The sequence below is a fragment of the Schistocerca piceifrons genome, chromosome 5 (assembly GCF_021461385.2).
Source record: "Schistocerca piceifrons isolate TAMUIC-IGC-003096 chromosome 5, iqSchPice1.1, whole genome shotgun sequence".
In the NCBI taxonomy this organism is placed as follows: domain Eukaryota; kingdom Metazoa; phylum Arthropoda; class Insecta; order Orthoptera; family Acrididae; genus Schistocerca; species Schistocerca piceifrons.
Window position 1 is genome coordinate 593261393 of NC_060142.1, and position 16055 is coordinate 593277447.

General features: G+C 43.8%; 1 protein-coding gene and 1 non-coding gene across 2 annotated transcripts in view; one reads left to right on the forward strand and one right to left on the reverse strand.

Moving 5' to 3' along the window:
- Window positions 1-486: 486 nt before the first annotated feature.
- LOC124799158 (flocculation protein FLO11-like) overlaps window positions 487-16055 on the reverse strand; it is a 218829-nt gene continuing 203260 nt past the window's right edge. Inside the window, exon 3 of the mRNA XM_047262696.1 lies at window positions 487-2019. Within this exon, the coding sequence (XP_047118652.1) occupies window positions 487-2019 (1533 nt within the window). The remainder of the gene's footprint in view (window positions 2020-16055) is intronic.
- On the forward strand, window positions 2382-2456 carry Trnas-cga. The gene has a single exon. It is a non-coding gene; the product is annotated as a tRNA-Ser (tRNA).

A 16055-nucleotide genomic window follows, 5' to 3' on the forward strand; every position in this document is an offset into this window, starting at 1 on the left:
GCGACTTAATTCCGGTAAGGCGTTTCGACTTTTCCTGTCGGATATGGTGTGCCATAAACTTACTTTCACCGCTCGGTAAGCGATGTGACGTGCAGTCTAGTGTGAGGACGCCGCAATATGAGGGTAATGTCGCTTCTGTTCCGTTCCGTGTGAATCGCTCTTTACTCGGCAGATGATTGAAAGGCACGTGGCCGAAATATCGGTAGCAGTATTGGAGTTATTAGTGTTGCACGTCGGAAACATAACGCACTGTCAACACCTGTAGATGTACATTATTTACTTGTGTTTAATCTCCCAGTTGACCGTCGCTTCTGTTAGTTAAGAGGACGTTCCACATATCCCCCTGTGTTCTCGACAGAGGTGATCGAAAAGAGAGGCTTACATAGGAAAGGTGAGTTTTCAGCGGCAGAGTGCCTGAGCGGTTTTGGTGTAGCACGGAATTGGGCGGGTTTGTAGTGTGTGAGGCCGGGAGGCCCCGCCTGCCGCCTAGGCGTCGCGCGGGACGGGCTGGTGGCGGCGGCGCGGCGTGGGCAGCGGCGACTTGGTGCGCGGGGGCGACGCCTCCCCCGAGGCGGGGGCGGGGGCGGGCGCGGGCGCGGCGACGCCGTTGCGGAGCGGCGGCTGCGGCTTGGGCCCGCGGCCCGGGGGGCTGCCGGGCGGCGCGAACGTCTTCAGCTGCGGGGGGCCGCCGGCCGCGGCCAGCGGCGGCAGCACGCGGAAGTAGATCTTGCTGTTGAGCTCCTGCGCCGAGGACTGCCGCGGCGGCGGCTGCGGCGACTCCCTGCGTCCGCCGCCGTCCAGGCTCCTCCTGGGGGAGGGGGACGCCCTCTCCCTCTCCCCCCTAACCGCCGGGCTAGGCCCGTTCGCCGCCTGCTCTGCCTCGCTCGCCTCTTCAGCCTGCGGTTTGTCCCTCAGGTCCTCTTCACTTATGTGCAGCACCGGCAGAGCATTCGAGAGCTTCGACACGTCAGACTCCTTCTCGTCCGCCAAATCAGACTCCGTTATCTGGAGGACCGGTAAATCGCCCTTGTAATGCTTAGTCAGGTAGTCTTCGCGAAAGCTCGCTAGCGCCAATTTGGGGGATTCCAGTTCACCATCTTCCGTGGCACCGTCCACTAACGGCTCCTTTGCGTCCGTCTCCGTCGCTGGAACATCGCTCACAGTCACATCTGCTCGTTCGGGAGCAGTCGCGGTCTCCAGTTTTACCTCCACTTCTACGGTCGGGTTTCCCATTTCTAGAGCTGTCACTGGTCGGTTTTGCCCTATTTCGTCCTCCACGTCACGCTTCGTTTCTTGCGAGACTTCCGTTGCGTCAGTTGACGTTGCGGTGGGTTCCTTATATTCGTGGATGGTCAGCGTCAACACTTGTGGAGTATTTGCCGCTGGAGCTTCCTCAGACACTAGTTTATCTGAGGGCGACTCTGGCGAGGAAGCAGCCTCGCCTTCTGCTGTACTCAGCTGCACAGTGTCGCTATTCCCCGCTTTCTCTTCCGAAAGTTCTGTGGCTTGTTCTTCTGTAAGTTCCACTGCTTCTGAAGGTGCAGGTGGTTCCGTCCCTTCAGCTGCCACCGCCGCATCACTGCTGGGATGGTCTTCAGAGGTGTTTTCAGTCGGTGGCTGGATGGCCTCATCTTGAGCTCCACCCTGCCTAGAAGCGTCAGCCGCCACCGACTCAGCGTCATCCACGGCCATGTCTTCACCCTCGGCCAGCGGGGCGACAGCCTCCGCCCGCTGCTGCTCCCGGTCGGCCGGTCCCGCTGCAGAGACAGGGGACCTCGAGTCGTCCGCCACTGCTGCGGGGGTTCCACTACCTTCGGCTCCAGCCGTCTCCTCCACTGCTGCCTGCTGCGTCAGGGAGACTTCCGTCGCCGGAGACTCTTCTGGGCTGCTCGGTGGAGGTGTAGGTGCGGCCACGGTCACCACCACTGTCGTGGTTTCTGTCACCTCTCCCGACGTCGGGGCAACCACCGCCACGCCCACTTCAGCCTGCTCCCCTGCGTTTTTCGTATCGCTTGTCTCCTGAAACAAAAATAAAGATCTACGTAAGGTTCAACTGCCGATATTCCCGAACAGCTTCTCCAAGAAATACAAATTTATTCCCGGAAGTGCAACCTCACCCCCCCCCCCCCCCCCTCTCGAATGATCAAATAGAACTACTCTCAGATTTCTTTTTGGAGGAATTCCGAATGCGAGTCCAGTGTGCTAACCATTACACCAATATGAGATTTTAACTCTGCAGCGGAGTGTGCGCTGATACGAAACTTCCTGGCAGATTAAAACTGTGTGCCCGACCGAAACTCGAACTCGGGACCTTTGCCTTTCGCGGGCAAGGAGACGAGATACTGGCAGAAGTAAAGCTGTGAGTACCGGGCGTGAGCCGTGCTTCGGTAGCTCAGTTGGTAGAGCACTTGCCCGCGAAAGGCAAAGGTCCCGAGTTCGAGTCTCGGTCGGACACACAGTTTTAATCTGCCAGGAAGTTTCATTACACCAATATTTTTCGGACAACAAAAAAATTTGCGTAATGGTTAGCACACTGGACTCGCATTCGGAATTCCTCCGAAAAATATTGGACCATCTACCAACTACCCGCCTAAAATCCAGGAAACCTATATGGGAAGACGAAGTCCTCAAATTCCCAGAAAGGTACGACATAGCAAGGGAATGGATACTGGTCGCTGAATAATCACCATCCTCTCATCACTGATTTTGATCCTTCGATACCGGTAGAAGGAATGCAAATGCCCAGAAGAACTTGGTGCAGACTTAATCGTGTGAGGACTAACCACGGCAGGTGTAAGACCATTCTCCACAAATGGAAACCCACTGATGACCCCCGATGCGACTGTGGTGCAGAAGAACAAACAATCCCTCACCTGATCTTCGAATGTCCTGCGAGGAGGTTTGAAGGAGAATGGAGGGATATCATGAATGCTACTGCACTTGCTGTTCAGTGGGTGACCTGTTTAGATGTGGACTTATAATAGCTGCAGCGGCTGTCTCCCTAATCTTTCGCATATTGTTGTTTGCAAATCAATCATTTAATAATATATTAGTAATTCGTTTTTATATTAATTAATAGTTTGTGTGCAGTTTTACTCTGTAGATGCCACACGCTAAATAAATAAATAAACCATTACGCCACCTCAACCGATCTGTGAAACACAGGCTGAATTACTTTCAAGAGTGGTTAATATCTGTTACAAACTAATGGTTAGGTGCGAAGAATCAGTCCATAAAGCATTTGTATCCAGTGTTAATCTTGCAGTTATTGCAGTGTATTTTAACGTTTTTAGTTCAAATTCCAACCGTTTCCACGCCAACAGTCAGTAACCTATTGTCATGTTTGAAACTACTAAATAAGCAATGGGTATGTGACAACTGCTTGACAGCGTTCCTCGGATATATTCTCACGTTTTAGTGACACACACACACACACACACACACACACACACACACACACACACACACACACACACAAGCGCGCGCGCGCGTTGTTGTATTTTAAACACAATGTAAGTCTCTTAAAAGAAAGCCATACAACATGTAAATACGACAACATGTGTGGAGAACTGTTAAGTGACGCCTCTGAATTGTATAATATCTCTGCTTTTTGTAATGGAAGTTGTTTTGTAACTTCTGTGATATAGAAGTTCCGTGTAAATAAACTTGTATGTTACTGGGAGTGAAAAGCACTTCGTTTCTCACACATTTTCTGGGGCCGAAAGCTGGTAAAATTCGATACAGACGGAAACTTTGGGAATTCGTGGGACGTCTACGATACTTCGAGAGAACTCACAGATCGATTTCTAACGACTAAACGGCGGAATTTCATCACACGTAACATACAACGCACACTCTCAGGTATGTCATCTACGCATTACAATCTTCAGCTACTGTAACGTATCAGCTTATTGCACGTGTACTAGCTGTTGGAGTAATATTTGAGTAGAACGTAGAAGAATAATTTGATCACGTAACAAGCGCACAGCTGACCTCGAGCGAGAAAGTTTACCGTTTACGCTTGTCAGGTGCTGCTACCTGTTAGCGGAGCTACAATTACGACTAAACGTGAGCAAAAACATTGAACTAGCCAACCACCTTCCTTGTTAAGTTGAAACGTAAAAAATACTGGAGTGACAAACTGTCTTTCTTGAAACGTGAACTACGAACGCAGCGATTCAACGTCAAACGCCTCATTAACCAAATAAATTCGTTTGACGATTTCACGCTAAATACTGAGATAGGATAGGTTCGCAGTCGATTGTAGGGAACTTTGGCTAGTGCTATCCAGGAATACAAATCCGAAGTCTTAGCGTGTGAAAACTATACAAACTCTGTGAAGCAGGCGATCCTGACGGCAAAATAGAGTACTGAAGGCACACTTTCAGACATCACGGCCAACACGACGATTTTTGGGGCTTCTGCACAGTCGTGGCTTGTGGCAGTCCTGCCACCAATTAAATTAGAGTCATTTTCTAGTGACACAGAACACTGGACTCGTTTCTGGGAACAGTTCGAATCCTTTATCGATGCAGATCCGAAATTGCCAACTGTCAACGAACTTTAGGAGAACCCAAGAGTTGGATAAAATGTATCCCCGTAACTGCAGCTGCTGATGAACAACCTAGGAAATTTTATGAAGAGTTAGTTCCTTGTTCCATCGATCAAATTCACGAACATGTCAGCGGAACGTAGGACACTTATAGCTGGCTATTTACAGTTTTTTAATAACCACTTATCTCTAATCAAGAGTTTCTCTATGGTATGGAAGGAGTTGTTAAGAAGAAACATTTTTAATCTACATTTTGAAACACCGAAACTATTTATCACATATTTTATGTCCATGGGAAGATTGGCAACGAGTTTTATAGGTATAAATTTCACCCCTTTCTGTGCCAAATTCAGGCTCTTAATGGGTAACACACATCATTTGTCCTTCTATTGTTGCATTTAAAAATATCTCGGTTACTTTCAAACTTGAATGGGTTGTTGATAAAAATTCTTAAGTGAATAAATGTACACCGAGTCGGTGGTTAATGTTACCAGCTGCTTAAAAGAGATACATGCAAAATGTGTATGTGTGAGCTCCACACACAATTCTGATTACTTTCTTTTGCGCAATGAATACTTTTGCTTAAGTGAAGATTTACACCAGAATATTATTCCAGAATATCAGTGAATGAAAATATGCAAAACATGTTAACTTATTATATCGTAGCAATTATTCTTACGGCAAAAGTAGCTACGTCTAACCGTTTTCGGAAGTCTACTATTTGGTTTCTCCAATATAAGTTTTCATCAATATGCACACCTAAGAAATTACAGTTTTCTACCCTGTTTTATAACGTTTTGTTGGCATACTACGTTAGTAGGAGGTGGGATATTTTTGACAATAGAAAACTGAATGAATTCATTTTTTTTTCAAAGTTTAACGCTAGCCCGCTTGTGCAAAATTGTTCAGTAACATTAATTAAAAAAATCATTTACTGTTTTCTCTGTTGCTGCTTCTTTGGTGGGTTTCACAACAATGCTTGTATCATCTGCAAACAGGACTAACTATGCTTACTGATTCAAATAAAATGGCAGATCATTAACATAAAGCTAGAACAGTAACAGACTAATGATCGAACCCTCTGCTACACCCACCATAATTTCCATGCAGATGACGTGGCGTCCCTCTTCAACTACTCGAACAACCTAGGGTAACTTTCTACATTCAAATTATTAAAGAAAACCAGGCATTATCTGAACTACGTACTCCATAAAATTTTAGCTTCTCTAATAGAATATTATGACTGACAAAATCAAATGCCTTTGATAAGTCGCAGGAGATCCTATTACGTGATACCTTACCATTTCAAGATTTTGTTATGTGCTAAGTAAATGTATAAATACCTGAGTCATTAGAATGGCCCTTTTGAAATCCAAACTGTGATTGGCTAAGTGTCCCATTGCTTCACATGCAGTAACTTACCGTCTCAAAAATTTTCGAGAAATTTGTAAGAAGTGACACTGGGCGGTAGTTACTGACATCTGTGCAGCCATCCTTTCTATACACAGGCCTAAGAATGGCATATTTCAATTCTACCGGAAAAACAGCCAGAAGTGATTAAGAAAATTACGTATTACAGGTTTACAACTTTTTAGTGTATTGTTGGAGATATTATCCACCCCACACGAGCTTTTACTTTTTAGACTCATGATGATTAGCGTTATTTCAAATGATCATAAGTGCTCAATTTTTATTCACTAAATGTCCTCTGCACTGGTTCTTCAGTGCTCTGTTTTTCTTTCTCCTCTGAATTATTTGGACCAGTTTTCTCATGTATTTTTAAAAAGTAATTATTAAAGATACCTGCTGCACAAGAACTCTTTTAAAATAATCCCTTTCTCTTCACCAGAAATAATGACACTTTCTATGCCTTCTCTCCCTGACTCTCGTTCAATAATATTCCATATTGATTTGTTGTTATTATCTGATCTGTCAATTTCAGACAAGCTGTGCATACTCCTGGATTTTTTTTACAACTTTCCTTACTATGTTATAGCACTGTTTATAATAGAAAAGTATTTCTGGGTCGTTGCTTATTATGGCTACCTTGTACATGTATTTTTTTCTTGGTAAAGTGAGATTGATACCTTTAATGATCCAATGTTTCATCAACGACTTGAAATTATTACATTTAACTCAGTTTTTAGGAAAACTACTTTCAAACACGAATACGAACTCATTAAGAAGAATGTTGAATTTTAGAGTTAGCATTAGACTCGTTGTAAACAACACCCCTCAACATTCTTTAAGCTTTCTTAAAATCTTCCACAGGTTTGTCATTAATCAGGCTCACTGCTTTCTTAGAGTGATGCCCCGTAAGGTCTCTGGTGGAACAGAACGATTGCAAACCGCTCGTTTTAGCATGGCCCCTGCATTCCCAGTGCAGTTTAGATTTGGAGAAAACTGAGGCCATTGCATCCATCTGATTTCTATGCTCCACTAGGGACGTACTCACCAGATTGTGACGATGATGGCGTGCTTTGTCGCCCATCAGTGTGAATCCCGCTACAATATGTCCACCAAATGAAGCCACAATGCGTGCATGGGTGTCGTCCGAGGTACTTCACAACAGTCATCCTCCCGCGTATTGGCGAAAAGGGTGTCCTGCGGCCATACACGATTTCACTCCAAAATGTGACTGAACTGCCTTGATAAGAGTGACGGTTTTCGATACAGTTAAGGTGTAAAAGTTGTCCTCGTTGCCTCCAAACAAGGATATCATTATTGTGAGGATGGTGACTTATACGGATCTCATCAGAAAAGAGCGTTGTGTCCCAATGCTGCCAAGTCCACAAAGAATGGTTTCGTGCCCGTGCGACACGAGTGGCTCTCCGAACCCGATTTAGGAGAGGAGCCTTGAGAGGTTTTCCGGCACATAATCCCTGTTCATGGTGCCTATTTCCTATCGTTAGCGTTGACACCTGCACTGCCGTAGCTGTTTGGAACTGCCACCGCAGACGTGTAGTACTGTGCTGATGGCTCATGTTTACTGTTATACGCAGATACCGTTCCTCCACAGCCGTTGCTTTTCTTCTGTGGCCACTTCTGTGCGATTCTCAGCTTATCCTGTCGCCAGAAACTTCTTTCACATTCTGGAGGCAACGCTGTGACTCACAACGATATAAGCTGGAGCCTCGACCTGTCTCACTCCATGCTCCATTAGAGTGGCTATACGGAGCCTCTGATCGGCGTACATTACTGTTGTCCGAACCATCCTGAGGCAATACAACTCTCGTATGGACGTACAGCACAAGTGATATGGTTTTCACAGACTGCACATACTGTCCCGTCAATGAAGAATATTGACTGTTTCCGCTACAAAACCATTGTATTGATATTATAACTTATTTCTGGATCAAAATGTGCCGTATTAAAGTTTTAGTAATATGCAACATTTATTTTGACCACTGTATTTTCTGCCACTACACTACATTTATGTATATGGCTTTGTTCAAATCATTTATGATCAGTGTTCTATGACTGCGAGCGTAATGCAGTGTGATTGTGCTGACACGAATATAAAAGTGAATGTGTTTCTGTTCTTTTCGTCTTAGTGCTGCTTTCATTCCATTTGTGTGCCGTTGCTGTATTGTAAGTAAATGGGAGTTGTGAATCAACGCTGCAAAGAACTTTGCTCATTTAAATTATTTTTATCAGAAGTGTTTTACAAAAGTGGTTCGCTTTGTTTTTGTAGGTTTTTTTGTATGCAGCAATCTTTTGGAGCAGATAATTCTATTCAGTTTTTGTATCTTGGTGTGTGGTTACGTAATTGTAAAAGTCAGGGACATAACAAGTTCAGATATTAGCTTGTTTGCATTCTATACTTAAGTTTTTGGGTGAGAAATTGAAGCAAACGTGTGTCGCTGCATTTTCGACACGCAAGTAGGGGCAATAGCTCAGGATATTCAATTATTACGCAGTTCAGTGTTGTTTCAAAACGGTCATTCTTTTATTACGTTCTGCACGCTGCAATAGCAATTTCAGAATTAATTCATATAATACTTTAAACGTTTACGATCCAAAGAACCCGCAGCGTATGGAATATCTGTTAGAGACTTTCTGTAACAAAATCCAGATTGCTGCTATGCTAGTTTTATAATGTCTACATTTCGTCTAGCTTGCCATCTTCAGATCATCTGCGAAAGTTACATAACTTTTTCATTTTATTATAATGTTGGTTAATCATATTTTCGGATATACAGATTACGTACTTAGTCTATATATCATCAGTGGTCGATGTCTCTCCGTATCGTATACAACGTGGCGTAGATTTACGACTCTTACTCTATAACCTCTTCTGTGGTTTACTCCTGCTGCTACTGGCCCTTTTTTGTAGTTTTTATGATATGAGGTTTTATCGTCAGAAGTGACAGATGGATAGTGGTGACAGTTGGCCACACATACGGTCCGAAATGATAAACTTCAACACACCACAGCAACTGTAACCATATGGCATCTTTGGTCAGCTGCCGCAACTGTTAATCTGCCAAATCTGACGACAAAACGTCAAATTACACAAATTACAAGAATGGACCATTAACAACCGAAAGCGGACCACAAAACAGCTTATAGCTTACGAGTCCTAAACCTACACCCCACGTTGTAATACAAAACAGAGTGGCAATGACAAGTGGTAACATATGGACGTTTAAGTGCCAAATTTTTAAATCCGAAAATATGATTAAACAACATTATAATAAAATAAAAAGCTTATGTAACATTCGAAGATGGTCTAAAATTGCAATCTAACCGAAACAGATTCATCACAATAAATAGATCATTAAACTGCTACAGCAACGATCTCGATTTTACTTTATAGTTGGTTCGAGAGCTGTTCTGCCACAGGCTGTTCCATACCGCACCTGGCCACACATGTTTATATTTTCCGTGGTTTCCCTAAATGCTTTAGGCAAATGCCAGGGTGGTATCTTTTTAAAGGACACGACTGATTACTTCCACTATTCTTCCTCATTCCGAGCTTGTTAACCGTCTCTCTCATCGACTGGACGTTAAACTCTAACCTTCCTTTTCCAGTCTCTTAGAACAATGTGGGGAACTGATGTTATCGAAGATGTTTGCATAAGGACCTGCGTTCACTTTACAGTCGCCCATTAATTCAGGACCAAAACCGGGCCCGACTCCGACAGCTGTGGCGACAATGAGATTCGGGGTATACGGTGAGGCACATTCACGGTGATGCCTTGCGCGAAGCACCGGACTAGTTACACAGGCCTATGACAGATGATTACCTTCCGTATAAGCCCGAATTTTCATATCTTCCCGTCATGGACACTTCACGAAATGCATGTGAGAGGACGTAACACGCTGCCCGACACTTTTTAAATGTTTCCTACACATACTCCAGGGCACAGGTATTCAGTCTGCCGAAAATTTAATTTCAGTTTCTACTTATCATATTCTTCTACTGATTTTCTTGGCATAAAACATATCATCCTCTCCACTGACCACCACTACCTGACCATCTGCGAAGAACAATGTGTATAAACACTTATCCTTTGATATCTCAATGATAGAACACTTGCCCAAAAAAGACAAAGATACCGAGTTCGAATCTGGGTCCGGCACACAGTCTTAATCTGCCAGGAAGTTACACTAACTGTTATTTATCAAACATAACAGGACTACAGTATAAAAAACTGAAGTGTGTATTAATCTGATGTAAACACAAAACTAAAGTCTAATACGGTACTTCCCTATTTAAACAGTTTAAGGGTCAAAGTGTTAAATGGTTCAAATGGCTCGGAGCACTATGGGCCTTTTAACATCGGAGGTCATCAGTCCCCTAGAACTTAGAACTACTTAAACCTAACTAACCTAAGGACATTACACACATCCGTGCCCGAGGCAGGATTCGAACCTGCGACCGTAGCGGTCGCGCGGTTCCAGACTGAAGCGCTTAGAACCACTCGGCCACAACGGCCGGCTGCTCAAAGTATTAGAAAAGTTCAGTATAGTTAATGATTTCTTGTACGTCTGTTACGAAATAAACTAAGCACCACTGCTTTGAAAAGATCAAGAACAAGCTAATTGAAAAAAATGCTACCAAGGACTTAGTGCAGATATCTGACATTGTCAAGGGCGTGTAATGCGTCGGTTTAGTATCTACCACTGGAAGTTTAACTGAATTCTTCTTCTAAACCTTCTGAAACATCGCAGAAACGTTAACTTGTTTTTGGTTTGAGCTCTTTTTTTTAAATAAACGTTAGTGTTATGATGTGCAAATTCAAAACTTCTGAAGCGTTGTATTGTTGGCTACTCTAAGAGAATTTTACAAAGGAGCCTCAGCTTAAGAATGTGAGTTGTGGACGTGTCTTCTTCGTCAACCTCCGTTTTTGGTGCCTCGTGTGGGTTGAAAACTCTTCGCAATATCATATCGTCAGTCAACTCCTCTTCAACAGCTAAATTTCTGACTGTATCGATCCATTCGTCAACTTCTGCTGCTAAAAACGCACTCAATTCATTAGCCGATACAGGATTTACCATTTGCATCGCTTTCCATCTCGGCTACTTCGTCCAGTGTAGGGCATATTTTTCTCCAGGTCCTACGCAAAGCTTAGCAGCTTTTGCTCAAACATTCATCTGTACCTGCACTTGAAATTCTGTATGGGCCGTTGGTATATGGGTTTAAATACTGATGTAAAATTGGCAGAAAGTAATGTGCGGAAAATATTATCTGACACAAGCTCTGATTCTGAATGGTGAGCTCTGAAATTGTCAAGGATGAGAACCGCGTTAGAATTCGTAAGTGGCTTGTTTTTCCCAAATTTTCTTTCATATCTGGAACGAAATGGTAAAAGAACCAGTCTTTGAACGACTTGACTTTCATCCAGGCATTAATCTGTGCACCGTACATAACAGACATATTTGTCACAACTTTCAGGGGTCTAGGCTTTTGATATTTTCCAGTCACAAACAACGGCAGTTTATGATCACCTGAAGCATTCCCACATAATAAGGCAGTGACTCTATTCTTTCTAAGTCCTTTGCGCTGGACTCCTCGGCCGCTAGAGTTGAATTTGGCAAACACCGCCATAACAGGTCAGTCCCATCAGCGCCAAACTAAAAATGTGGGAAAATTTCTATCGGATCTACCGCATTATCGAGTGCTAGATTATCGCGGTCTTACTGCATTTTGGTATAAGGGGCCTGGGGTCTCCGGTGTTTCGCTACAGAGTAATTTCATGTCGTTTTTCTTTCTTAGCTCCTTTTATCTTCGTATGTGTGTTGCTCTGAATATACCTGCGCAGCAGTGCGAATGGCAAGTGCGTGCACTGTTGTTCTTGTTTGGAAATGAACTAAGTAGTTCCATTCACTGAAGGTACTTATACTGTTGACGACAGTAAATCTCTCTTCGCCCTCAAGCGTGCAATTCGCCCCTCTTGTTTGCTTGAAACGGATCACAAATTACACAGACTATACCCATCCAGTATTTCGTAATGCGAGCGCTTAGCGGCTTCCAACAAACTCGAAGCATAATTTCAAACCTATCCTAGACTCTTTATCGCTTACGTGCTTAAAGTCAGATATTTAAGACATAACTCTTGAAAGAATCACACGTTGAAGGTGCGTTACATAAGGGAATTCATTTCTTTACAGGATGAGGGGTTTACTGGTGTACTCACATTCAAAAATTGAAAATTTTTGCTAGCTACATGAATGGAGCAATATTAATTGTAAAGCTGCATGAGAAGTAATACTACATTGTAAAGAATCCTGTGACATTCTGATGTGTGCATCTATTTTCTTTGTAATCCCCTACATATTAAGTTACCAATACAGGATCAATATAGCCGAGGCTGCAGCAACCTTTTTCAAAGTAGCCCATTTTCTGCTTAATTAATATGTTAACTTACTTGGCGGATATACAGTCGGCACTTAACAAGACAGTGATGGTTTACTGTTGGTACAGAATACAGATAGTAAGAGTTGCTTGTCTTATGTTGATACACGACGGCGTGCCGAAAAGTAATGTCTAAGAATTTTTTATGTGAATGCTTTGAAGGCTTTTGAAATTAAATAAACTTTATTAACATGTCATGTCTAAACATTTATTTCTCAATATAGTTACCCTGGCGACGAACCGCCTTCTCCTAACGAGAGACCAGTTTGTCGGTACCGTCACTGCAGAATGTCTGACTTTGTCGTCAGAGCGATAACCTCACCTCTGCTTGCACCGCTTCAACACTATCAAAGTGCTTTCTCGAAGGTGTTCTTTAAGTTCCGGAAAAAGATGAAAAGAGGATGGGGCCAAGTCGCGAGTAAATGGAGAAAGATCGATGACAGTGAACCTAAGACCTCGGATTGTCAAAGATATCGCAGCGCTCGTGTGTGGTCTGGTATGTCAAGCTGAAGGAGAGGGTGGACGAACTCTTCGAATTCATGTTTTCAGCTTTCTGAGAGTCACTCACTCGTACTGGGAGCAGAGGGTAGCAACTTGCTTGAGTGAAGCGAAGCGAAAACGTGGATCGAGTAGATGCACGGCATGTGATATGGAGAGTGAAATAAAAAATTCGGAGGCACATCTTTTCAGCAAGTCATCATACATCTTGATTCGATCCACATCGCTGCTGAGTGTTCTCCTTCTTGTTGAGACGTATGGAACACGAAAGAGGAATGAAGGAATGAGACAGTGCCGATATCTGTGACGACTGAGACCTGGTGAAGGGGACAGGCGTGGCACAGGAGCGTGCATCGTGCCGGAAGCCAGCCATCGACTGCTGAAGATTAGCTGAACGGTTCTCTTACACGGCTTCCCGCGCTTACCGGCATCCACTGAATATCCCACCTCTCATCCTCGCTGTTTGGCGCCCACAATTCATCACACAACAGTAAAATCGGTACTACAGTGATCACGTCTTACTAGGAGACGCTCGCCAGTGCATCGATGTAGGGCATTTGCCAAGAAGTTGCGTCACATTGCATCCCTTGACAGTGTACGGCTCAGTGACATTCAAAGAAAGGAAGGCTTGGCTTTGGCGTCCCCTTGACTACTGGGTTATCAGAGACGGAGCCCAAGCTGAGATTGCGAAAGACGTTGGGGCTGTGTCATTTCCAGGAACCGTCCTGGGCCTCCGTTAAGCAACTTAAGGAAACCATAGAAAATCCTAATCTGAATGGTCGGACTGGGATCTGAACCGCCGTCCTCTCGAGTGTGGTCCAGTGTGTTACCATTGCGCCGTCTCGCTCGGTAAGTGCGGGTAGTGTGTTTGTTTACGTGTCCTCCCCCTTGTGTTGGGTGGGGGTGAGTGGACCTCTCAACTGCGGTTCCAGTGGGGTTCGTCAGTATTATTCTTCTGCTTCCTGTGCGAGAAAAATTGTTGTTCTCTCTCAGCAAGATTGGTCCTACAACGGCGCAACGAAAACTGACAAAGTCTACGTTGGAAAAAACCGTTATACAAAATGCTAATCTCGCTCGGGCTTAAAAATTGATTTCATTGATCCACATAACAATAGCCGTGTCAATTGTTGCAGCTGGATTGAAATTGAATATAAAAAGTCACAACCGCAATAAACTTTTTTTCTTTTTATATAAGGTTACCGGTTTCAGCCTTTTTTAGACCATCTTCAGATCCACACCATGATGGTTGATGTTGGCTCTGAATGGCGCAGACCTCCACGAAGCAGTTAGCGTCGTAGGTTCGAATCCTGCCTCGGGCATGGGTGTGTGTGATGTCCTTAGGTTAGTTAGGTTTAAGTAGACCTCAGAAGTTAAGTCCCATGGTGCTCAGAGCCATTTGAACCATTTTTGTTGTCACCGAAAAATATGATAACATACTGACAGTTTTTACGACAGTCTTTTGCCCTAGTGTTTGTTACCAGTAATTCTTTTTTACACATAGTGATTTACACTGAACAGCAGTGAAACTCACCCACATATGCGCATTATACACATTTAAAAAATTATATGGAGTAGAAGCAGTTTTCAAACAAATATAATGATTTCAGTTTGAGTTTGAATTTTATATTGTTATGTATTACATTTTTACTTATAATAAAGTCCAAATCGCAATAAATGGCAATTATTGCAACTATTTTCGATGATCTTGTCGTTAGACAATCGTCGATTTGAGAAAAATGGTTCTTTATGTCTTCACAAAGCTGTATCAGCTGTTCTCAACTTCCGACGTCACACACACAATTGCTGTGGAGCAGTGAACACAACCTCAAGACTTAAAAGTAAGATTTCTCTCATGTAGACGAATGATCAAAGTCGGTTTTAAAATGTATTATTCCCTCATAGATATGAACATATAATACGATGTACCGAAGGCACATGAACGTGATTGTTGTTCGCAGCAATACCGTTCGGCAACAGGTACGTCGTTTGCCCTCCATCTGCCGCCACGCATGCGCAAACCTCTTCCCCTCCACGACTGCCTATCGCTCCGCCTCTACGTGCGGAAGCGTCGTCTTACGTGAAGTGGGCTACAGTCTTGGCTGTTACTGTGACAACATTTATGTGGAGTGTACTGCATCCGAATGAAGCATTGGGCGCTTCATATTTTCGTAAGAAAATGTGGTCCTTTGCGACTACGCCGTCTCGTTTACACGTGATACACCGTTTTTTCCATCTTTTAAAACCAAATCCAACAGACAAACTAGTTTCCAAAATTGTGAAATTTCGTTTTCTCAGCGAATTAAATGTTCAAAGAGAGATCGGGATTTCAACCAGTCGTGGTAAACTTCATTTCACAATACTTCAAATGGACACCTGCCATTCATCATCGAAGATGGCTGGCAGGTGTCCAGATGAAGTGTCCTGGAGTGAAGTTTATGAAGACCAGCTGCAATCCCGAAATCTCTTCGAACATCGCTTAAATTGCTGCCTAATGACACATTTATCGACATCGTCCGTGGGATATTTCATTATGTACACTCTCCTCCTCTTCCTTCTTCTTCTTCTTCTTTGCGTTAGATCTTCAACCCCACTCCGCTCAGCATCCGTTCTTCTTTCCGTAATTTACAAACGATCGTGTTAACAGTTTGATTGCACGGTTTGCACACCTGCAACCGGCTCAGTCACTCCTTTCACTTTCTCATCGTCAGTAAATGCTAATGGCGTTAACAGCCAGACGTCGTGCACTATCCATGGTCATTTTCCGTGCTTGCACTACGATGTGTCAGCTCGCACTACTTTGAACAGGAAAGCCGGCCGCTGTGACCGAGCGGTTCTAGGCGCTTCAGTCTGGAACAGCGCGATCGCTACGGTCGCAGGTTCGAATCCTGCCTCGGGCATGGATGTGTGTGATGTCCTTAGGTTAGTTAGTTCTAGGAGACTGATGACCTCAGATGTTAAGTCCCATAGTGCTCAGAGCCATTTGAACCAGCCATTTGAACTGGAAAGCAGGTATACCGAGTCTACGGACCGCTTTGGCGAGTAATACAGGATTTTTCCTATTAACTGTCGTTGTTGTTTGCAGCAAGACTTTTCTCCTTTGTTGATCACGATAATGTACGAATTAGATGCAGCTACAGACGCTTA